We start from the raw sequence: 25,090 nt of genomic DNA, 5'->3' as shown, positions 1-25,090 counted from the left end.
ATAAACATCTATTTGTATTGCTTCCAGATTTAAAAGTTGTCTCCTTTTACAAAATCTAGATATTCCATATATTGAGTTCCTTTTTTGAAACAAATAAGCATAAACATTCTCTAATTGCTTCCAACCCAAGATTTAATGTTAGCAGAATGTGAATGTAGTAATTATCTTAGTCTTTAACCAAATATTACAAAAATTAAAATATTCTTCTAAGGGGAAAAAAACCCCAGAACACATGTATAGATTTAGACTCAGTCCACCTATGCTTTGCATTGACAATACTCAGTCCTCGTGAGACCAAATGGCTCTGGGAATTTGAACACTTCATCCCCGCCTGGCTCTGGGCACATTTCAGCTTTGGTTTTGAAAGCTCCTGGTCCTTTGTCTGTTGCATCCTTTCCTGGATCGGGAGATTCTGTTCAATCACTCATGCCCTAGTAAACCTCTTGATGAGACTACTGTAAAACACTGTACATGAACTGCCCTTAAAAGAGTAATCAGAAGCTTTACCCTGGTACAGAATGTGACATGTGACACCTCTGCTCCAAGAGCTGCATGGCTACCAATATGCTTCTGGGTGTAATTCAAGATGCTGGTGTCACCTCTGAAACCCTCCATGGCTTGAAGGAAGGCCACCTGCAGAACCATCTCTCCATGAATATTTCTACCCATTCCTGTCAGGTTCCGCAGGAGGGGCATGCTTCAGGTCTGTCCATTTCAGAGTGTTGTTTGGTAGCACTCAGGAAGAAAAGCCTTTTCTTCCATGGCATATATGACTCTGGGAGGGCGAAAAACAGGCCTCCCAGAAGTTCTGGAAGACCAGAAATGGGCCTGTTTCTGGCCTCCGGAGGGTCTCTGGAGTGCAGGGGAGGCCATTTGCGCCCTCCTGGAGGCTTGAGGAAAGCCTCTGGAGCTTGGGGAGGGAACCCCCCCTTCCATGTGTGCGTGTGATATAGCTTGTTTTCTGATTGTTTGGATTGTGCGATTTTGTTTTTCCCTATGTACATTTTGTTAGCCACTTAGAGCAGGGGTGTGAAACTCGCAATGACACATTGTTGTCCTATGACATATCACAACTTTCCCCCCTTCGCTAAAATGGGGGCGGGGGGGCAGCATGTGTCACACCCGGCCCGAAGGCGGCGAGTTTGACACTCCTGACCTAGAGCCACATTTTTGAAATGGGTGGCTATATGAATCAAAATAAATAAAATAAGATAAAACTAAATAGTAAAACTAAAATAAAAACTAAGGCTGTTAAAAGCTTTAGATCTCACCAGTTTTCTTTGCTGTTAAGGATCCATCTCTATTAATAACAACATCAGAACCACTCATCATAAGGAGGCTCTGTCCAGTCAGGATGCTCCCCAACAAGTCGGGCACAGGGGCTGGTTCAGCTTCTGGCTCAGATATCAAGGCAGGAACACCCCTCCTATAAATCAGAGAGTTTTTGTATTGCACAGAGGTACGCCAATTGCATCAACTTAGTAAATTAGCTTTCCTTAGAAGTTCAGAAGTACAGTTCATGAACTCAGCACAATGATATGGTTTTACACAGGCAACACTTATTTTAAATGACTGCTGCCCGTTCTTTCTTTAAAAAAAAAGGCAGCACAAAAAATAAAACAATTATGATAAGGAAACAAAAGCTCAGGTACAGTTTTTTTCTCTAGAGACTGCAGAAGGAAAAGCATTGGAAAAAATGCAATATTGTATCCCATACGTCCATGCAAGTTTATCCAAGGTGTGGTAGAAGCCCAAGAAAATGAAAATCCTGAAAGGGCTGAAGATGGGTAGTATGTGTTTATGGGAACTGGGGAGGACTCTGAATGGGTTGGCAATGATCCAGAAGGACCAAGTGCAAAGCAGACCAGTGTTCTCTTCTCTCTCATCAGCACCCAAATGGCCTCAGTTACCTGGAATGCATTTGAGCAATTGGACTATGAAGTGCAATCTTTTCTGGGCAATAATGCCAAGTCAAAGTAGTCTATCTTCTACTACAGGGGTGTCAAACTCAAGGCTTGTGGGCCAGATTCAGTCAGCGGGGTGCTCAAATCTGGCTCGCAGGGCCGGCCTGGAAATAGCAAAGGACCAGCCCGTGGTGCCTCTGGCAGTCAAAACAGGGCACAGGGGGGGCTGTGCACGGTGCCTCTGGCAGCCAAAATGGGGTGCAAAGGGGCTGCACACAGCCCCCATGCCCAGTTTTGGCCGGCAAAGTGCTGCAGGAGGTGTCCATTCTGTCTCAACCAGCAGCCGGCCCATGGAGAACTACAATGCTGATCCGGCCCTCAAAGAAATCCAGTCTGACACCTGTTCTAACTAGGTTCATGGTTAAGCTACCCCAGTGCTTGTTACACAGTGCCATCCTTGAAGACAAACTGAAAATGCAGCTGGTGGAAAATATAGAAAAGGCTTGTTTGAAACATTTTCCAGAAAACCTGTAACACAGGTTTTAAAGGAACACATACTTAAATCCTCACACACCTTAAATCCTCTTCTTCTCAGTAACAACTATCTTCAAATTTTAAATTAAGAATCTAAGATTAGTATGTTATATGTGGATGCAGAAGTGGGCCTTCTTTGCTGCAGATTTTGTACAGGTAGTCTTCTATTTACAGCAGTTTGTTTAGTAACCATTCAAAGTTAAAAAGTACTGAAAAAAGTAACTTATGACTGTTTTTTTCACTCCTGAAGTTAAGCTATCACCTATACTGTTTATTTTTCAGTGTCAGCTGAAGTCTTACTTTTTATCCATGCATTTGGGTTTTAACTAGTGAATTATATGCCCAAATAAATACAATGGTTAAAAACAACCAAATGTAAAAAGAAAAAGCCACAATTCTTTAATCCCATTGAATTAAATGTGTTGCAAGTTTAAGAATTCAATGTAAGTATCAGATGCAACAGTTCAGTTTCTTAAAAAAAATAGTTGCGAAGTGGGCTTTTAAATTATAACATAGCACACTACAATCTAAGGCACATCCCATTCCTCATGAAGAGTATAGAAAAGGAATTGCAAAAAAGCAATATGTAGAAAGGAAGAAAAAACAAAGGAGAAATAAATCTTAGAATGATTGAAGTTTTTTTCTCTTTCAAAATGAGCATTTGCTTGGAATTGGCAAATGAAATATATATCTTCAATTTTATACCCTAAGTTTCGATTAACAAGTGATCCTAAAATCTATAACAGAGCACCTTAAATCCTCTTCTATCTATACAAATGTGTCTCAATCTTAAGATCATACGCAAGAGGCCCTGCTTTGTGTTCTCAACTAGAAATACGATGAATTCAGAATTCATAGAATTTTTTTTTTTGCAATACCACCTACATTATGGTAAGCCATGTCCAAATAATTTGCCCTGCCTACAGGAACTACTCTTTTTTTCAGCAAATAATTATAACCTGCTTTTTTAATAGGATTATTTGAATATTATTTTGACTGAGCGGTTTTAGGTAAACTTATTGAAATTTATGTCAACTTCATGGGATCATCTCAAAACATGTCAACTGGCAAAATGGGAAGAGGTGATATTAGTCCACTCTTCTTCCCATTCTCTCTTCCGCAGCAGCAACACTCTCACTGATCTGTGATCCACACCACACAGCAAGATGGAGAAACCTCAGAGCATGACTCCTATTCAGCAAAGAGCAAAACTGCACCAGATCGAAAGCTTCCTGGTAACTGAAGGCATCGTTCCAGCCAAGGGAGACTTTTGCTCTATGCAACTCATTGCTTTGAGTTTTGCCGAAATAATGAAAGATAGCTATGTAAATACATCACGAGTTAATGCTAGATAGGCAATCACTTTGAACAAGTGACATCCAAAACTATTCAGGTAGGCCTTGCTTACTGACTACGTTTAGCAACCATTCAAAGCTGTAACAGTACTGAAAATTTAATTCTATGATCAATCTTTGCATTTATGGCCATCATGGCATCCCAGAGATCGTATGATTGACAACTGAATCCTTCGTAGGTGCATGTTTATGACCACAGTCATGTGATCACTATTTGTGTGATTAACAACTGGGTGGCAACAAGCAAAGTCAACGGAAAAAGCTAGACTGCAAGTCACTGCCATGTGATGTCTTGCTTAACAACTGCAGGTGATTTATTTAACAACCCCAATGGAAGTGAGTTCAAGAGTCCAACATGGTCATGTGACGTTTTGCTTAGCAGCCCTGGTGCTTAGCAAAAATTACTAGTTCCAATTGTGATTACCAATTGAGGACTACCTGTATTTCTTTTCTTTAAAAAAAATACTCTGCATCCAAGAACTTAATTCCAAAGGACAGTTTACAAATGTATAACTAAACTGATAAACCCTTATGTTCAACTAAAATTCAATACATATTTGGAAGAAGAAAAAAGAAACCCCAATGAATTGCTCCCATGTTGGAATGTCATTCTGGCATTCCTACTGGTGCCATTTTGGTTTCACCTTACCTGTAGAAACTCACCTTCAACTTGCCTTCTTTGGAGGTTAACATTTGGCTGCATTCCTGCTCTTTAGTAGATTCTCCCCTAAATCTCAATGAGCTTTGGCCCTCTGGCTCTAGAGGGGACATCTCAGTGTATTCAGCTTACAGTTTGGCTCCTAATAAAAAGGAAGCAGAAAGCTCCCTAAACTTTAAAGCATATGTATTAATAGTAATAGTATTTTACAGGCATGGATCCACATGACAGAAACTTCATTTTTTTATTATAATTCTTGGGGAGAGGAGCAGGAATCCAGCCAAATGACCCTCTTCAAATCCTAAACTTGGAAACTATTTCTTGTATGCAAATTTACTAGTCAAAACTGTAGGGTCCTTTCTCTCTTTCTCACCCTCTGCTACCTATTTCACAGCATACCTAGGATAGAAATATGTGGGGGAAGAGGAGACTGAAAAGAAAGCCAGGCAAAATAAATAATACCAAGTATCTTTTAAAAAAATAATCTGGCACATTCAGTATCACAGAGGAATTGTGAATTAGCTACTTTTACAGAAATGTTGAAGGAAAAGAGAGCCAAATGCATTCACAAAGCTCTTTCTTAAATATATCTTCTAGTACTCCTGATATGGAAAACTGATTTCATTGACTCCTATATTGACTGTGGACAGGAAAGAATAATAAACATGGTTTCTTCTAATTATGTGTAGTTTGCTTATATCTGAATTCCCTTAAATATCATCATAATATCCAAAGGTGGTTGGCAAAAAAGCAGCCTTTGACAACATGGCGTTTTCAACTGCAACCGTACTGGCTTGGATTTTGGATACAAATGTTATTAGGTTGAAAAAAAGCTTCCCAGAACAGCTTGGAACCACAAATTCTAGCACTGCTGGATGACTTACAACGTCCCCTTTTATTCTTCCTAATCAACAGTGAAAGATTTCACGTAGTGTAGCAAAGATCCAGAAACAGTTATTTGCTCTGAGCCTGCAAGACCTATGATGCCACTTCTCTTATTGCTGTGTTCTCAAGTTCTTCCTTAAAACCCACTTTTCCACAAAGCATTGGTCAGTTTCCACTGTAGCTAAGTTTAAGCAATTCAAAAATTGCTTTAAGATGATATTGATACATTTCACATTTTAAAAAAAATGACCACAGTCACTTCAGCTACTTCCTCTGATTAGCTCATGACTTTTATCTCCCTATATTTCAGTTGTCAGCTCTTTTAAAGCAGGGGCCTGTTTTCTCTTCCTGTAAGAAGTACCAAAGAAGTAGCTGGTGCCATATCTAATTAAATAAATAAGAATTTTAGGCCAATGATATAAAGCTGTCTCACTCATTCCTCCAAAACTTGAAGTAAGCCCCCCTTTGCCCTTTCCTCTCATACCCACAAGTAATCGTCCTGCCTGGCCAAATCCCCAATCCCTGACTTAAGTCTCCAACTGCAAAAGAATACCCCCAGACCCAACATTCCTTCTCATACGCCTGTTAAAGGAACATGGTCACTATTTAACAGGAAGTAAACGAGTTGCATCTTACAAACTCATCACTAGAAGTGGTTACTCTAAAGATCTCAGGAGTTTGTGACTGGCTGGGCTACCAGCTTTTTTATAGATTGCTGAATATCTGGAACACTGCATCCTTTAAGTTTTGAATTTTGTATAAAATGCTTGGTATCTAATCCTTGCCTAAATAAGCAAACATAAAAAAGAGAAATATTAATAAATATAAGTAGTTGTAGACTTACAACTATTCCTTCAGTGTCGATTCAAAGTTCCAACAGTACTGGAAAAAAGTGAATTGTGACTATTTTTAATATTTACAACCACTGCCAGCATCCCTATGGTCAGACACTTGGCAACTGGCATGTATTTATGATGGCTGCTGGTGTCAAGTTATCACCTTTTGCAACCTTCTGACAAACAAAATCAATGGGGAAGCTGGATTCCCTTAACCAACTGCAGTGATTCACTTAACAACTGTGGCAAGAAAGGTCACAGAATGGAGCAAAACTCACTTAACAAGTGCCTTGCTTAGCAATGGAAATTTTGGAGTCAATTGTGGTTATAAGTTGAGGACTGCCTACATGTAGAAGTATGCTTACACAACAACAAAAACATTTCCTTTACATTTTCTATTACAAATTAAGAAACAAAAATGTTTATAGTGAAATGCAGAGTACGTTTAAAATAGAATGAGAGAAAGAAACGTATATACTAACCATGGCTTGTTTGAAGATGGTTGTTAAACAACCCAGGTTGTGTTTTCTCAGTATATAGAGCCAAAAACTATGGCTTATAAACAAAGATTCACACACCACATAAAGCTACCTTTTGGCTTAGTTGATTTCTCTAAAACAGAAATCAACTTTCTGCGGTCTATAAATCTGTAATATTTCCTCTATCCCCATTCCTCCTCCCCTCTCCCACACACCAAAAAAAGGCAGAACTGGGTATCAAAAAAAGGAATAGGGCTTTGGCCTTTCTCTTCTTCGGCTTTCTCCATCAAAATAGAGGATACTGATGACAATGTCATTCAGAAATATACACACCGTACTTTATGTACATCAGAAAAATATTTCCTGCATCCTTTAGGATGCATCCCCAGGCTGCAAACAGAACTGCCTCATTCTGACCATCAATTGTTTAGAGTACCTATAAGATTTTCTATAGAAGGATGCAATTTCTTAAACTACATTTATTTCAACTACCATACTTTCCACATATTGAGAAAACTATTAAATGTTTTCATATACCCACAAAAACAGAATCAACTAGTATGAAGTTAGCATATATGCACATATTCATGTAAACATTAACCATATATTAATATTGATGATTATCACCAAGGCACACATTGAACATTTTCATTTTGCTAAACTCCATTTTAGTACAGACACGTTAAGCTTTTTTAAAAGAGAAAGCTAGACAGAATTGTAAAATTCTGTATTTCTCAAGTAATTCTAAAGCTATACATGCATGTACAAAATAACAGCAAAAAGATCCCCTTTTGCTACTCTGTCAGGAAATTCATTTTTTAATTCAAAGTTCTTTTAAGTATTTTTAAAAATATTCTAAGTTAAATATTCTGAGCTTACCGCACGAATCTTTCATTCACTTTATATCCCATCTTTAATTCAGGGGCTCAAAGTAGTACTTGTAGTCCTTTCTCCTATTCCACCCCCCCCCCCCCCAAATCCAACACAATTCTGTGTGATCAGTTGGGTTGAGGGAGAATGACTGGCCCATAATTACTCAATGAGCTTCTGTAGCTGAAGGTGGGCTAGATTCTGGGTTTTCTTTCTCCTATTCAACACTTCAATTGTTACATCATGCTGGCTTTTCCCAATATTCTTGGAAGTATATGTTTTTTAACTGAACAAAAAGTTTATAACAGGATCCTATACTCATTATGTCAAATAGGCTTTATACTGGAACACAAATTGTTAGCAAGCAGCACAATAAATGCAACTCTTGAATCATTATTATTGCACTACTTCCTCATTAACTTTCCTTTGTTTCAGAATTCATGAAAATGTTCCTTTTGTAATATTAGCTAGGTATACTAATTCTATTCTATACTAATATGTTAGCTGTGATCTTTTCAGCAGAAGAAAAATGGAAAGAAACCATGCATATCTTATCCAAAGACAATTAGCCATCAAGACTGTCAAGATATATGTTCTGTTTATATTACTTGCACTGGAGGAAACGATAGCTTTTCGATGTGGCATGCAAAGAAATCATAAGAGATCACCAGGCAGAAGAAAACTTTGTTAGAAAGCTCAAGCAAGTACTTTATACAAGCATCTTCTCTGACTAGTCTTACCCTGGGAGCCCAACAGCCACCGGCCTAGCAACAGGGCGATGTGATCTAAGTGCTGACTGGGAAAGACATCTTCTTTTGGTGCTCATTGGTGAAGCTGAGTTAGCAACAGGAAGTTCTTCATTGCTAAAGAGAGAAAAACTCAAAAATCACTGAAAATGTCCAATCATAGCTCATTTTTATTACCTATATTATTATTATTATTATTATTATTATTATTATTATTATTATTATTATTATTATGGTGGGTCCCACAGTCAACCAGATGTTTAGACTGGATTTGACAATTTTGATCCACCTATGGAGTCCTTCCCAAGGACCTGGATAGGCAGACATTATCGTTTGATGCTGTTCAAGGAATTGTTGCAGGATGTCAACTATTCTAAGTAGAGCTGCCTTCTGCAATTGACTGATGGGGATTGTCAATGCTGAAGGTGTTCAAGTGGTGCTATTGTTGTTGTTGTTGTTGTTGTTGTTGTTGTGATGATGATGATGATGTTTGAAATTGAAGGAAAGCACAAGTGCAACATATTAATTTCTGTTGAGTAAATTTCAGGATGTACTTTGACACTAGAGCCACTTTTTTTTTTCCTGGCAAGTTTAATGCAACATGCAATCAGTGCTGTATTAGCAGTAAGTATTCAAAAAGACACAAATATTTCTTTCTGAGAACTGTCGAAATTGCCATAAGGAACACATTAAACTTTTTTTAAGAGCCCCAAATAGGAAAGTACACAATTTAACATTTAGGGAGTGAAACATTCTGGAAAACTCTAGAACATAACTTTTTCCCTCTGGCATACTGATTGAGCTATTTGTGAGTTTTATCATTTTTCTAAAAGTTAATTTTATGAACAAAATATAGCTTATGGTGTTCCAGATGGTGTATTTTGATAAACAAGTCTGCTTCAAGGAGCCATGTTCAAAACATCAAACTGTTTCCAGTTGGAGAATTAATTTCTGGAAAATCATCAGATCACCCCTAGAGTGGTCATACTGGCAAAGCCCAGGCAGGAAATGGAACATTGCACAGGTTTTCCGTTTCAAGAAAAACAAAACGAGAAAACCCATTACATTGGAGGTATTGATATGAAACATTTAACAAACTGTTGTGTTAGGAGGAAGAAAAAAAAATCAAGAGGAAGAAAATGCCAAGTAAAATGTTCAATATGAGGAAAGCATCAATATGAGGTTCTCAAAAGAAGACAAGTAATATACTCAGACTTGAAATATGTACCACTGAAAATATCAAAATACACAAAAGAAGAGATACAGAGCCGTGCTGGTGCAGTGGTTGGAATGCAGCACTGCAGGCTAACTCACTGCTCATTCCAGTTCAATTCTGAATGGCTCAAGGTTGACTCAGCCTTCATCCTTCTGAGATCGGTAATATGAGGACCCAGATTGTTGGGAGCAATATGCCAACTCTGTAAACCACTTAGAGAGGACCGTAAAGCACCATGAAGCACTACATAAGTCTAAATGCTACTGTTATTGCTACACTCAGATTTCATGCTACAGTTTGGGCAACCATGACAGTTCTTTACAGAGAGATTCCATTAATTGAAACATTAATCTTCAAGATGAGTAACTTATGAGCCACAGTGGCGCAGTGGTCAGAGTGCAGTACTGCAGGCTACTTCTGCTGATCATCAGCTGCCAGCAGTTCGGCAGATCGAATCTCACCAGGCTCAAGGTTGACTCAGACTTCCATCCTTCCGAGGTGGGTAAAATGAGGACCCAGATTGTTAGGAGTAATATGCTGACTCTGTAAACCGCTTAGAGTAGGCTGTAAAAGCACTATCAGTGCAGTACGATATATAAGTGTTATTGTTATTGCTATTAGTAATGCACTGAATTTTTTTAAAGAAAAGTGAGCATCAGATAATAGCCTTGATCTGTTCAAAGCCATTCCAAACATGACATCACTTGGAGTCTTACTCTGGTTTCTTTAAACATTATCTTCTTCCCACTTATCTTATGCTTACCTGTTGTATGGATCTAGTTCAAAGGGATCCCCAAAGACAGAGAGGGAGGCAGCTCCAATATCAGCTCTCATAAACCCAAGTGACGGTTCTATTGGTTTGCAGATGGAAGGGATTGAAGTACCACGTATAGGCTTGCCAAGATGAAGAGTTTTTGCTATTCGAGAACGAGCTGTCACCTCAGCCCTCACCTGGATAGAACATTAAGTTAGCTAAGCTAAAAATGTCCAGTTAACTTAAGAGGCAAAAGAGAAAATACACAACAGCAGCCACCAACATCCTCTTAAAAATTATCACTGATTTTTAAAAAAAATCCCAATAAAACATGCTACTTGATTAATCAACTATATTTCTGCACTCCTGAAAACAGTGTGGGAGAATACCTGGGTTTTTTTCCCCTTTCTCCTCTTTGTCCGGTGCTTGCGTCTCTTATTCCACGTTCCACCGCCTTTTTTCCCAGCAGATGATGATTTGGTGCGCCATTTTTTACTGGTGGTTTTTCTTCTCCTGCCTGAATTAAATGGAAATTGCAACAAAGAGATGATGCTCTGTTGGGACTCTTATTACACTGCACCACCCCAGTTGGCAATTTCGGACAGACTTTCTGCCCGAAATTGCCAACTAGGGTGGTGCAGTGTAATAAGCGAGAATAAGCATGAGCGAGAAAACTTCAACGTCCCCAACAGGCTGTTGTGCTCACCACCCCCCTCTCAATCTCTTCTTTACCCACTCGTTACCTTATGACGCAAAACAAAGAACTCAACACCAGCATTCATTTTATTTTCAGGAATGCTTCGCAGTCTCTTTTAGAAAAGAAAAACGGGGGTGGCTGCTATGCACTTTTTAGTTTAAAAATGTGCCAGTTTCCTCAGAGAAGAGAAATACAATTCGGAGCTAGAGGGAATGGTAGGGACTAATACCCCGATCAGCTACACAGTGTTCTAACAAGCACATGCATTGTGATCAGCCATGTCTCTATGCCATCCCCGCAGAAACAGGACGTGTTCTTAAAATTCCCACAGGGAACATCTATTTGCCCAAACCTATTAGGAGGATTGAGATATCTGATCGTCTGAGTGCATTGACAATTTCATTGACTGCATAATGCAAAGTATTAACTCATGCCACATTTCTCATGTTTACCAAGCAGCACGAGTTCCACACTCCTTATACATCTCTGACCTGTATTAATTGCCAATTGAATGGTTTTTCTCATCCAAAGCAATTCTATGCATTAATATAGGGATGCACAGATTTCATTAGATCTATGGCCATGTATATATATGCTTATCAAAGCTTATCACCATTAATTAATAAGCTTCTGTATACAGGAATTGCATTGCTCTTTACTGAAAGCTACAGTCACCACACAGAAAGTCCTCCACTCACTTGTATTTTTCAGCTGTAAATTTTTGAAAGAAAAATTTTCTACCTATTCTGCCATCCTGAGCCCTTTGCTATCCCCCCCCCGCCCCAAAAAAGAATGTTTCATGAGAATGTTCCTTTTTGTCTTGTTTGTTCAACCTCTGCATTATTAAATAGAAGTTATTTAACTTACACTGGGGAAACACATTGTGGAATGGAAACATTACATAAATAATGAAGTCTATGGGGGTGGGGGGCACTTGAATTTAAAGGCAAAGAGATCTGAGTTCAATCAGAACTGTACGGGCACAATGGGTGGACAAGTCAGGCACGTTCCTCCAATTCTACTTTCCAGGAAGGCAGGGGAAGGGAAATACATGACAAGCTTCCCTAGAAAATGCAACTAAGTGCATTATTGTGATTGAATTACCTCCTTTTCGTTTTTTCCTGGTTGTGGTCCGAGGAGTTAATGGTCTCTGGTACACAGCTGTACTCAGACCCGCTGCAACTGCCTCAATTGCTTCATCAAGAAAGGAAGACATAATGTACCTTGGTACATGCTAAAATCAAGACAAATGTTTATGATTACTGGCTGAAGCTAACTAATGCTAAATTCGCAAATCTCACTTGAAAAGAGAAAATCTTTCCCCTCTAACCTTTCTCCTAAATTATGTCCTCTCTTTGTTATCAGCAGATGTTTCCCTCTCAATCACTTCAAAGTCCTTCCGCCCAGGAAGTCATAAATTTGTCTCTACTATAAATTATTGGTAGAGCAAATAAATGGTGAATCGGGTTCAATGTATCCATCATTCCATTAGGAAACACAAGTGAACATAATGTCCTGCCCACACAACGCTTGTGTGAAAACTATCTATTTTAAGCATTTCTTGACCTTCTGCATTGATCTGCAGGAAGCAGATATAAGCCCAAGGCAAATAGTCTCTCTTTCTGCAATTTAACCAAAGTTACCTTTAGACCATGGATGTACTTTTGCCAATGTCAACATTTTAAAGTATTGTGAATTTGACTGCATCATTCATTCTAGAAGTGGAGTAGCTCTGGGTGCTTATGTAGTACTTCAGAGATGTCATTACATACATACACACACACACACACACACACACACACACACACACACACACACACACAGAGTTCTCAACGTACAAACTATTCACATAGAATTCAAAATTATAATGTGATCACAATTTGGGCACTCAACAACTTCCCCACATTTATAGCTGTTTGTATTATTCTGCAATCATTAGACCACAATTTATGGGTTGTTGTTTTTTTAACTGGTAACTGGCTTCCAGAAAAAGATGCTGCAGATAACATTCACTTAATGAATCTGATTTATTTCACAATCATCGCAAAAAAGGTCATAAAATCAGACACAATTATGTGGTGACCCGCATGACACACACAACAGGCTCAATTTAAGCTGTTTGTTGAGTGTACATGCCTACATACCTTTAAATGAAATTATATATTTAGAACTATATTTATATATTGCATGTCTGCAGTGACACAAAGTACAGGTAGTCTTCAACTTAGGACAGTTCACTTAGTGACCATTCAAAGTTGCAATAGCACTGAAAAAAGTGACTTGTGACCATTTTTCACACTTATGACCATTGCAGCATCGCAATGGTCAGGTGATTTATATTCGATGCTTGACAACTGATTCACATTTACGACAATTGTAGTGTCCCGGGGTCATGTGATCATCTTTGTGACCTTCTGACAAGCAAACTCAGTGGGAAACCAGATTCACTTAACAACAGTGTTACTAACTTAACTGCAGTGATTCACTTAACAAATGTAGCAAGAAAAGTCGTAAAATGGGATCAAACTCACTTAGCAAATGTTTCACTTAGCAACATACATTTTGGGCTCAACTGGGGGCGAAACTCGAGGACTACCTCTACATATTACCTTAGTCCTGCAAAGTTATAGCCAGCCTAGGAGCTTCAAGATTCTTGTAAAATCTATCCCATTCTAAAAGTACTTTAGAATATAAGGACAGAAAAGTTTAAAAAAAAATCAGTGGAATGATTTTCTATGTTTTCTATACAAATCTACAGAACCAAATGATTAATAAATACCAACAGAGTTTGTGTGTGTGTGTATTTTTTGTTGTTGTTAAACATGTACTTAAATCACTGGGCCCAAGAACTGTTACCAGAAATCGTCACACTTTTGATTTACATGCCAGAAATGATTGCAAGTATGCACCCCATTCCTTTCCTATGGGCAAACAGTGCTATGCTGTCTACCCTTGGTCATTTACGGGATAGCTGTCCATAGACTATATCATTCCATCAGATTAAACTGTACCTGAATTCTCTGCGCAGTTGTTATCCTATTTCGGTTCACGGTGGCTCGGACGCGCTCACTTTGGCGTGTTCTAGCAATAGCTCGTGTCCGGGCACTGGGACGCAGTCGACTAGTGGTAGGGATTACATCAGCGATGAGTGAAGCAACTTCCTCTTCGCTCACCTGATCTGTTTCTTAAAAGAAGATCTGTGTCAGTTTTCAGCTATATTTCAACCATCACTTGAGCACCTTTCTAGAGACCAAGTGCTACATAGTTCACAAATGAATGAGTTCATCTATAGATATTTAGATTAACAACTTAAGTATGCAAGACATTCAACCATTCTGAAACCTTTGTCTACATCTAAGCAACAAGATTTGATTACTGAATTTTGCTGCCATGTAATAGCACTATGTAGAATAAATCTTTTCACAAGATTTTTCATTGCAACTATGCTTCTATAAGATAACAGTAATGTTAAAATTAAATTCCAGTATGTTTTGTAAAACTAATTTCTGTCATTCAAACTAAAAATATGTTATAAAGAAAATACTTGCCAGCCTCAGCAGGCATAGCATTTGCAGGTGCACATGGCGGACAGAACCATTCATCTACAGGTACCTCGCTTAAAGGTGGATTAAGGCATTCCATATGGTAACTAAAGAAAGAGTATACAAGGTATTCTTACAAAACTGTAAAGGTAGAAGAGAACACCAGGCCCTTTTGCCTATTATGCAGACTAATCCTTTATACAGAGAGTGATGTACATACACAATTTCCTATTCTAACCAGACCAAGACATTTGTTGATATGGAATTAAGAAATATTCCAAGAGCTAACAAAATACCAAAATATTATTTCTGTATTGAATTTATATTTACTGACAAAAAAATAAAGGGAGACTAGTACAGATCTATTTCAAGCTATTTAGCTCTCAACAGCTAGCCATACCCATCTGGGATTTGAACCCGGGCTACTTACATATTAGGTAGATGTATTAACCTCTAAGCCATGGGCTCTTCTTGGTTTGTCAGCTACACCAGGGGAGACATTAAGTGTTCTTCATGGTGAGACCAGTCTATCAGGGCAACCTGGTCTACCCCAATATGGGCAGAGCATACTGCTTCTGCTTTTGCCTTTCAGCCCCAATACAGGGGCCTTTGTTGCTTTCGCGACAAGCTATTTTTGAGGATGTCGCAAAAGCAACTGCCTGCAAGGGTTCCTGGATTGGGGCTGAAAGGTGAAAGCAGTATGCTCCATTCTATATTTGGGTAGACCAGGTTGTCTGATAGACCGGTCTCACCAGAAAAAACATTTACCAAAAATCTAAGAAACCAGAAAAGGTTGCATGTTCCAATTATCACTTACTTAAAATATAACACATTTATAATGTATGTTAACTAAGAGCGGTGCTAAGGAGAGAGATAATATATATTTTGAAATTCTCTGTATGAGGATACCTCTTTAGATATTCATAACCTGTAACTGCAGAGTAAAACAAAAAAGCTCACTGTGGCCACACCCTGTCCATCTTTGAGCAACCCATCTTTGTCAATAGATCTAATAGAAAAATTATAACTGTAGTCAAGTAAGTACAAAGTGCCCTATGGTCAGAGATCACAGTGAAAGTGTGAAGCTTTATAACCAGATTCACCTGAAAGCAATTATATTCCTGCCAAAGATTTCCAGTTACCATGTGGTAACAGCAAAGTATCCTTGTCACTCTTCAAACATACAACTTATGAATGATTGGAAAGGTTTAAAGGACACATCTGGTCAGGTATGTCAACAAAAATGTGGCATCGTCTATATTAAAAGCAAACTAACACCCTCAAGGGAAATCCTAATCTCAAGAAGCATTTGACAAATGTTACAATCAAGAAAGATTTTTAAGATTTTTTCTTTACCCTGCATCACATCCGTCACAAAGCAGTAAGCGATCTTCTCTGTCGCTTCGACCACATACTTCACAAAAGGTGGGATCTTCCTCCAGACTATCTTCCTGAGATTTTGTATTCTCAACAGGTATCTAAAGAAAACATTTTAAGGAGATTTTGCATTGTTCACAGTAAAACAAGCAACGTTCCTGTACAAACAAGTACCACAACTCAGCTTTGTCTAATTGTGTCTAAACATGAGCTTTTTGTGTGTTTTTTTTTCATCATGATGTCAGATTTAAGGAGAGGTGTCACCATATTATAAAGTTAATTTCTTTCCATTTTATATAGATTTTTTTTTCTTCAAGAGTGCTTAAAGGGTAACATTAAAAAAACTTAAACCAAAAGCATTTTCAGTTTAAATATCAGAGTTACCAAATGTTACTTTGTGTTCTTTCTATGTATTCTTACTTGTTCCTTGTTTCAATTTCGTGACTGGATCAATGAAAGTAAATTATACAAGGAGCAGTAAGATATTTATTGTGGTGTGTGTGTGTGTGTGTGTGTGTGTGTGTGTGTGTGTGTGTGTGTGTTTGTGTAGATAGAGATAGATAGATATAAATAAATATAGATATGTATGAAAACATATATCTCTATCTCTATCTCTTATTTCTATCTATCTATCTATCTATCTATCTATCTATCTATCATCTATCTATCTATCTATCTATCTAGGTCTTGGCATATTCAGGTCTTTTCTCGTGTAAGATTGACAGTATCTTGGCAACATTTCGACGAGGTCACACTCGTTATCTTCAGGCTGGTGCCTTTGGCTTCGCGCTTGTGCGAGCAAAGCGTAAAAGACTCGAATACGCCAAGACCTGCATACCTACATACCTCATTATAAACTGGTGAATACTACCAACTGTGTTATTTCAGAAAGATTAAATCCAGAAAAAGCACACAACAGTGAATTACGAGTAGATTAGAAATGAGAAAGCAGATACAGAAAATGCTGTTTATGTTTTGCAAAACATACTCTTGATTTTTGCTATTTTTAAGAAAACAAAATACCTACTTTCTTCAAAATTTCTCCATCAAAGCGCACACGAACACAAATAGATTTAAAAATGATCCGATCCACGGGACAAGAGTTGGCATTCTGTTAAAAAAAAAAAAAACGGAGGGGGAGATGAGACAATTTACCAATTTCAAAAGCATCTCCATTTTTAAATAAATTTAAAATTCATATGTAGCTGAGGACCTGCCTTAAAAACTTGATATGTTTCTATTTTCAGAGCTTAGTAAGTCTGAACTGAAATAATTGTATGTACATTGTCAGCATTTGTTTCATTTATTATAACATCTGGATTTATATTTCTCAATTCTAACCAGAGAACACTAAACTATTTTAAGAGCAGACAGCAATTATTAACCATAAGAATTGAAAAAGAATAATAATTAAAATAATCCGAGGACACGTATATACAAATTAACTTTCTGGGGGAACTTTAGAGGATCTTTAATGATTATTTGCTACCAACCAAATATGACCTGTAAAAAGACACATTATGAAAGAGTCACAAAGCTCACAAAATAGCATCAACTCTAGCATAATTTTATCAATTAAATGAGTTCTTACTTTAGACCATTCAACTATACAATCCAAGCAGAAATAATGGGCACAATTCTCAGGTGTTCCAACTGCTTGATCTCTGAATGTATTGAGACATATTGGGCAGTTTTCAGCATCTTCATCGGTAGAAGAATTAATTTCTCCATTAAGTTCAGGCTTCGTTTTAATAGAATATTCTGGTTGCTCAGAAGTCATTTCCATGTCATCTTCTGCCTCCTCCTCTTCAGTATCTTACGAAGAAAAAAAACCCAATAGTCTCATGCATACATATCACCAAACCTGTTCTGGAAGGCTGGAAAATTATTTTACTTGGAACATGAGACAGTAGAAAAGAGTAAGGCAGCTTAGGCAAGAGTTGAAAACTATCTGTATAATACTAGATACATATTTATTAGGTATCTCTATTGTCATTGGTGACCCAGACTTATTAACAAGAAATGCACAAATTAAGTATAATTGAATCAGGTGTAACATTTATATGTCCTCCTAAATCCTGATTGCCAACAAAGATGAGGGCCAGGGTATCAGACTCATATTGTATGTGACAAAGAGTAACACACACCCCCCCCGTGTCTGTGTTTGTATGCGCGCACATGAATGGGTGTATACCATGCCTGGATGGCAGCCTTTAATACTATGTTTAATACTATGAATGACTAGCAAGCAACCAAAACAGTTATAAGAGGAATGTGCTTGTCTACAGTTCAATTATTATAGTGATTTGATGCAAATTAGGCAAGTTAGCAACTACTCTCATCTAAAGTAGCTGTAAAAATAGCTCATTAATGTAAAACGTCTTTAATTAATATTACTGAAAGAGTTGTTATAATCACCTTCTAGATCTTCATCTTCACTTTCTTCATTCTCTTCATCTCCATCTTCATCAGTATCACCTTCATCCTCACTTCCTGTGTCATCAGAGTCTCCGGTATTTCCATCACTGCTTTCTTTTGAAAAACACAGTAAAGAAAATCAAGAAAGGGCATTATCAACTAGAATGTAAAGTAGTAAATAAGTCTTTGACTGAATTCTACCTGGAGAAGGGTGTTAGCAACCAAATGGAGAATCTGGAGTAAGGATCTCAGAAATTAACATTGTATAGTTTCTAAGGCCCCACCGATGTCCTTGAAAATGCAACATTGTGTGCCATATAACAAAACACTTAGCACTCTGGTTTCAAAAAGTTTAATTGCTGAGGGCACATAGTTGTTACCCTTGTGGGTTGAATATCTAAGGATTGCATTAGTGCTGTTTGAGATTGCAAAGAAAGGTTTGAAGAGGAAAGCTTCCTGGGAAAATGACTGGAAATAGATGGCAAGACATTTGAAAGCTTTGATCTCCTCAGTTTTTATCATTATTGATCCTCCAGGTAGTTTGGTGAATAGAAGGACCTTAATTTTCACATGGTTGATTTCTAGCATTTCAGATTGGCAGTAGGATGCTAGGGCCCAAAGGCTATGTTGCAGCTTTATTTGGGAAACAGACAAGATTGCAGCAGCATAGACATATAGCAGAATGGAGATTGGTTTACTGGTCCGAGCAGAGGGGTGAAATTTGGTTTTAGTAAGGGCTTGAACAAAATAAATAATGCATAACCTAAATAATAGAGGGGCCAGGACACATCCCTGTTTACTCTCTTAGAAGTTAGAATAGAGTCAGTCAGTTCTCCTGCACTGCAATCTATTCATGCAAGATCATAATTGACTGTAGGAGCCACTGGTCAATGGAGATTATGCTGCTACTTTTTGCCACAACCTCTCACATGAATGAATGTAAAGAATGAAAAAAATGCCTCTTTCAGACCAATGAAAGTAATTCGGAAAGAACCTCCAGGAAGGTTAATATACTTTGCAGAGCAACACATTGAATCGCAATAGAAAAACTTTATCTAAAACTGACTTGCTGTACTGAGAAGATTCTTTTTTGGACCAGTAAATCAGCAAGCTTATAAAAAAGTTTAGAATATAATTTGCTAATTATACATAGTAAGCTGACAGGATGATAATTAGATTGGCTTTGTTGTCCTTTTTGTAAGGTATATAATTAATTAAGAGACAGTTTGGTGTAACGGTTATGGCACAAGGCTAGGAAAGGAAGGGCTGTGAGTTCTAGCCATGCCTTCGGCACAAAGCCAACTGGGTGACCTTGGGCTTCTCACTTTAAGCCCTTGGAAGGAAGCAATGGCAAACCACTTCTGAAAATCAGGCCAAGAACTGCAGGGACTTATCCACGCAGTCTCTGAAAATTAGATATGAGTGAATGGGCAAAAATAAAACATCTGTTCATTCTTTGGAGATCTGCAGAGAAATGTTGATATTAGTGAATAGAGGGGGTCAAAACAGCAGCCCACCAATTAGGGTTTTCTTTCAGTACTTGTGGGAAGGTGAAGTCCCTTCCAGTAATTTTACCACTTTTAAAATGGTTTGGAGATTGGATGCCAAGTTAGGAGAGTGCTAGTGTTTACTGGATGTATATCATAATTCCTGGCTGTGGAACTGCACATAATAGCGAGCATCCCATGTCTTATATGTTATTAGATTATGCATTCTAGTTTTGGACCTGGATAGAAACAAGGAAGCAGAACAGGATATCATTTTTAAGATTAAGTGAATTGGTCTGTCCCATTTTGTCAGTTGACATACTTGTTTCTTCTTACAGAGAACCTTATATTTCTGTTTCTGTGAATATTTTTTTGGGGGGGGAGTGGGATCATTACTATCCATAGCAGCTAACCATCAAATTTAATTTTTCAATTTTAAAGATTCAGCTTCTGGACACTCAAAGGGACAGCTCACTTTCTGGGAAGAGAAAGGAGCCAGGATGGCTTGATATGTTAATCATTAGCAGTCTGATCACTTGTCACATAAACTTTGCAACCACCAGCTACCACTACAGGGTTTTTTAAAATCTTTTCTTTAAAAGCTAAAAACGTTGACCCTAAATGACTCAGAAATTACAAACTGAGATATTATTCAGATCCAAGGGGGGTCACATAAGCTACAAAATTAAGGCCCGTACTGACTTCATGCATTCATTCAGATATTTTGAGCTGAAACAGGTTATAATTGAACTAAGTGTAACCCAGACCATTTTTGATAAATTTCCAAGATATTATTAGATCAATGCAGAAATCCATAATGTCTACTTTTGAACCAACACAAAGGAGCCACACTAAATTCCTCAGGCTCTGATCTGACCAAGAATGTGTTTATGTCAATACTTAAGAGACTTAACCCATAAAGGTGCTAGGGCCTAGAGCAGTGATGCCAAAAGCAGGGGGAGCACAGGAGGGTCAGGCACGGGCATGGCACACCTCTAATGCTATGTGCATGAACCAGTGCACATGCACGCGCTTCCCCCTTGTGCACATGCGCACATAACCAGCGCTCCCCCCTGCTTTTGCCACACTTTTTTGCCCTCCCCAGAGGCTTTCTAGGAGCCTGGGGAGGGCGAAAACAGCCTCCCCTGCCTCCCCCCCCCCAGGCCCTCTGGAGGCTTCAGAAGCTTCCCTGAAGCATCCGGAGTGCAAAAAAATAGCCCTATGGGCAAACTGGAAGTTTGGGAACGGACTTCCAGTTTGCTCGTAGAGCCATTTTTCGCCCTCCGAAGCCTTTAGGAGGCTTCCCTGAAGACTCTGGAGGGCGAAAAACACCCCTACGGCCAAACCGGAACTTCCGGTTTGGCTATAAGTCTACTTTTTGCCCTCCAGAGCCTTCAGGGAAGCCTCCTGAAGGCAAAAAATGGCACTATGGCCAAACCGGAAGTGACTTTCCCGAACGTCCAGTTTGCTCGTAGGGCTGGTTTTTCACCCAGAGGGCGAAAAACAGCCTCAAAAGAAGGCCAAAATCAGCTGGCCAGCACGCACATGCACGCTGGAGCTGACAGGGCAACGCCTCACATGCCCTAACAATTGGGTCCTAGTGCCACCTGTGCCATAGGTTCACCATCATGGGCCTAGAATATAGGCAGGAGTCCTACAGTATGAATTTCATACTGTAAATTTCTCCTTGACCTCTTAAACTTTTAACAGACCCCATATAAAAAAACTTCCCAGAAAAGGTAAGTCCGGTGTAAAGGAATGGATAAGGTCTTTTTTTTAATGTTGCATTCCTTTACGGGCAATCTCTGGGAACTAAATGATCTTGACAGGTAAGTTCAAAAATATGGGTGGGTGGAACCACTTAAGCTTGAGCAGAACTACAACTTTCTCTCATCTAGCAATATACTAGAAAAGAGAGAACTTGCTCTCGCCATGGATCTGAATTGATCACTTAACAAAGGGCTTTGAAAACTGAAGCAAGGGCATCAGGCTCCTCATCCTAATGTGAAAAGAAAGCAAAAGAATTCATGGAATATTTTTATCCTGTAGGAATTCTTAGCTCCTTAATGCCAGCCAAGCATTAAACTGAATAGGAGTTAAAACTATGTCTGTGTTTGAATGTTTACAACTATGGAGCCAAGAAATTATCAAAACCACTAGGAGATATTTTATTATAAATACTAGTTGATTAAAGACCAGAAAGTTGGAATGCACACTGAGTAATTTCATTTACCTGCATCACTAAAGAGCAGCGCATTTGTTCTTTTAACTTTGCCTACTGCAGCATTCTTGTTTATGAGTTCATCCTGGCTGTCTTCATCCATTGTGGGGCATTTGGAACTGGCTTCCTACAAGTGTAAAGTAGAATGAAATTTTTTGTTAAAAAAAAACCCGCACAACCCTGATGTGGCCCTGAATAACATTGAGTTTGACACCCCTGTGGTTGGAAACTGAAATCAGGGAGACCCATATTCTAGTCCAGGGTTCCCCAATCTTTTTGTTCTGTGGTCTACTACTGGGCCATAATGGCCTGTTCAGAACTGGGCTGCGTGACGGGTGGCCGGTGCATGTGCGTGCACCTTGACTTGCACAAGTGCTGGATCGGCATTGCATTCTCACATGCGCACACCAGCCCACCACTTGCACAGACTGGTTCCCCTCTCCCCCCCTCCAGCCAGGCCACCAAGCCACAAAGGTTGGGGACTGCTGCTTTAGTCTGTCCTCAGAAGCTCATTTGGTGCCTTTGGACAATTGTGAAGAAAAACACAAAGCATGAATAATATGCCTGCTACCTTAAATGAAAGGCCGAATATAAATCTAGCAAATGTTATACGCAGTATTTCTCCTTTTTTCTAATCTATTTATCAGCAATTATAGTAATAAATACAAACATTTAAATGCATAGCTGCTGCAGAAGTATTTCAGCCAACAATACTCATATAGCCAGGATTTGGGTCCCTTCAAACATTTGAGGCCCATGGCCCAGACACATTCTTTTCTATTGAAAAAGAATCCATTCAAAAGCAACAAAGAACATACATCAAGCATTACAATTATATACATCAGGCATAGTTCTTCTAGTCCTATCTGTATCCTATGGATATGTATAACAGTCTAAGGTTATATAAGTGTCCTTAACAAACGGAAATAATCAAGGTTATGTTAACAATTTTATGGATTCTAGTTCAAAATATAGTGAAGAGGAAAATGAACCCAACAATAAGATTTTCTGCTTCAGTTCTACAGTTACATCGCCAGATATGTTGAATGAAAATTAAAAAATGAATCCTCCTCATTTCTAATACACAACACTATTTTAGGATTTCCTTGTAAATGCAGGTTTTGCATAACTTTGTTGAACAAAAGTGAGACATACATACACACACACACACACACACACACACAGAGTATATACAAAGTAGTAACTGCTGCTTTGAAAAGCATACATTCATATGTCCATATTAGATTCTTACGAACATTAATGAAATGTTGTCCGAAAAGATATGCCTTCAAATACAATACTAATACACTAGAATACTGTAAAGATTTTATATGAAAACTTCAGGTGATTAAATTGTTTGTATACAGTATGTGCAAGGCAGTTAAAAATTAATAAAGTGTATGCTAAGAAACAGCATGCAGCAATCAATTCATCTAAACCCATATTAATCAGGGGATATTTGTTGCTTATCTGTCTCATGTTCTCACTTATCTGGAAGTCCTATTGAACATAATGGGGATTATACCTGTACACACACACGTAAAAACCTACTCATAATGTACTTCCAGATAATTATATACATTAGGATTTTGCTTCTGAATTTAGACTATGCAATATTATTTTAAAAATGGTATGTCCTTGCTGATTAAATAATATTTTAACATCTTCTGACATACTCCCTGCTACATTGGAAGTCTTAGTCATTTCTGGTTTTGTCCTGACCTACACAAACACAAATCAATCTTCATATTTAAATCTTTATTAAAGAATCTCAGTCCAAAATTATATGTAATTATACGGAATCTGTTTGGTATATGGAGCAGAAACATTTCCTCTATTATCAGTGTTGTTGCTGATCATTAAAGCCCCAATGACCATTCAAGGGACATCTTCCCCAACATGGGCTTGCCTAGGCTCTACAACCATCCTCAGAAACCTTCACCCAATTGTCCTTTCCAAGCGAAGCTGGAAGACCTTTTCCAGGAATAGAAGCTTCCAGACCTTCCCAGTTCACATTGCCCTTCCCATCTAACATATTTTCCTGCCCCAAACTGAGACATTTGGTATTTTCCAAGGGATTTTTTTTAATTAACCACCGCTGTGATTCTTGTATCTCTGTCGCTTCTTTTTTATTCCCTACCGTTTTTTGTAAGCGGTCTTTTGAGGGTATCTAAGATAAATAATAAACGCGCACTTTTTACACACTCGACTAAGGGCAAACCATCCGCTCCAACGTTTCAAGCTCGGTCTTAGTAGAGTTCCGTGGCCGATACACCCAGGCGAAAAACAGGCAGAGCATAACAAGCATTGCAGCCACGTCATTAAGTGCGAGACGAAAACATTGCCCAAGAGAGGGAAACGCGAAGGGGAAAGGGAGGGGGGGCGGTCGCCCAGGTTCCAGACCACACCGGGCTCAGAAACACGAGTGGGAATAACACAACGACACGGAAAGGGATGTCCTCGCAGATACAACGCTCCCCGCCTCTCCGACCCTCAGATCTTTCTGGGACAGCAGCCGCAGACTGCAACGTCGCAAGGCTCCAAGCCCGTCGCCGGTTGGAGATCAAAAGCTCCTCTGCCCGCAGCTTTAATTTCGGGCCGCCTGGCTGCTTCCCCTCCCGGGCAGCTGGAGGGTCGCATCCGGGGGGGAGAGGGTGGCAGTAATGCAGCACAGTTGACTTCCACTCACCTGCCAGGAGGCGAGCCCGCGGGATAATGTCGAAAAACGGACGGAGGGTGCGCACGGGCGCCCGTGACCGTTACTAACCGTCTGTAAATAGAGATCCCGGAAGGAACCGAAGCGACGTGAAGCTGGGCCTCCTTGAAGGCCGAAAGCGCCTCCAATGGCTGCGCTGACCCGGAAGAGGATGGAATCTCTTCCGGGCTACATTACTTAATCCGCCAGATGCGAAGAACAGAAAGTATGGAACCATTTGTTTCGGGGAAAGAGTGGATCGTGATTAAAACATGGAGCATTGTTTCGGCTGCACCAATTCCGAAGGAAGATTCGCGTTAAAACTGCACTTTTGAATCTGCTCCCGCCACAGGTGGCTGTGGATACGATATCGGCCTGAAGTTGGCCAAAGAAGGGCACCCATAGGATTGCTGCCG

The 25,090-nt window shown here is 39.0% G+C and overlaps 1 protein-coding gene across 4 annotated transcripts in view; it reads right to left on the bottom strand.

Annotated features, from left to right (window-relative positions):
* Positions 1 to 24,828, bottom strand: part of PHRF1 (PHD and ring finger domains 1) — a 38,187-nt gene extending 13,359 nt beyond the window's left edge. For 2 of the 4 annotated variants that reach the window (XM_032221283.1, XM_032221309.1), the window contains exons 1-13: positions 24,669 to 24,828; positions 21,992 to 22,106; positions 18,272 to 18,385; positions 17,445 to 17,668; positions 16,881 to 16,964; positions 15,833 to 15,954; positions 14,483 to 14,583; positions 13,946 to 14,118; positions 12,039 to 12,168; positions 10,627 to 10,754; positions 10,247 to 10,434; positions 8,262 to 8,384; positions 1,272 to 1,426 (exon numbers count right to left, since the gene is read on the bottom strand). In XM_032221283.1, the coding sequence (XP_032077174.1) occupies positions 1,272 to 1,426; positions 8,262 to 8,384; positions 10,247 to 10,434; positions 10,627 to 10,754; positions 12,039 to 12,168; positions 13,946 to 14,118; positions 14,483 to 14,583; positions 15,833 to 15,954; positions 16,881 to 16,964; positions 17,445 to 17,668; positions 18,272 to 18,385; positions 21,992 to 22,082 (1,633 nt within the window). In that variant the 5' untranslated portion in view covers positions 22,083 to 22,106; positions 24,669 to 24,828. The remainder of the gene's footprint in view (positions 1 to 1,271; positions 1,427 to 8,261; positions 8,385 to 10,246; positions 10,435 to 10,626; positions 10,755 to 12,038; positions 12,169 to 13,945; positions 14,119 to 14,482; positions 14,584 to 15,832; positions 15,955 to 16,880; positions 16,965 to 17,444; positions 17,669 to 18,271; positions 18,386 to 21,991; positions 22,107 to 24,668) is intronic. The other 2 variants (XM_032221300.1, XM_032221291.1) reach the window with 2 other exon arrangements.
* Positions 24,829 to 25,090: the final 262 nt, after the last annotated feature.

This window comes from Thamnophis elegans, chromosome 1 (genome assembly GCF_009769535.1).
Source record: "Thamnophis elegans isolate rThaEle1 chromosome 1, rThaEle1.pri, whole genome shotgun sequence".
In the NCBI taxonomy this organism is placed as follows: domain Eukaryota; kingdom Metazoa; phylum Chordata; class Lepidosauria; order Squamata; family Colubridae; genus Thamnophis; species Thamnophis elegans.
Note: the sequence above shows the minus strand (reverse complement) of the source record. Positions and strands in the feature narration are given on the sequence as shown.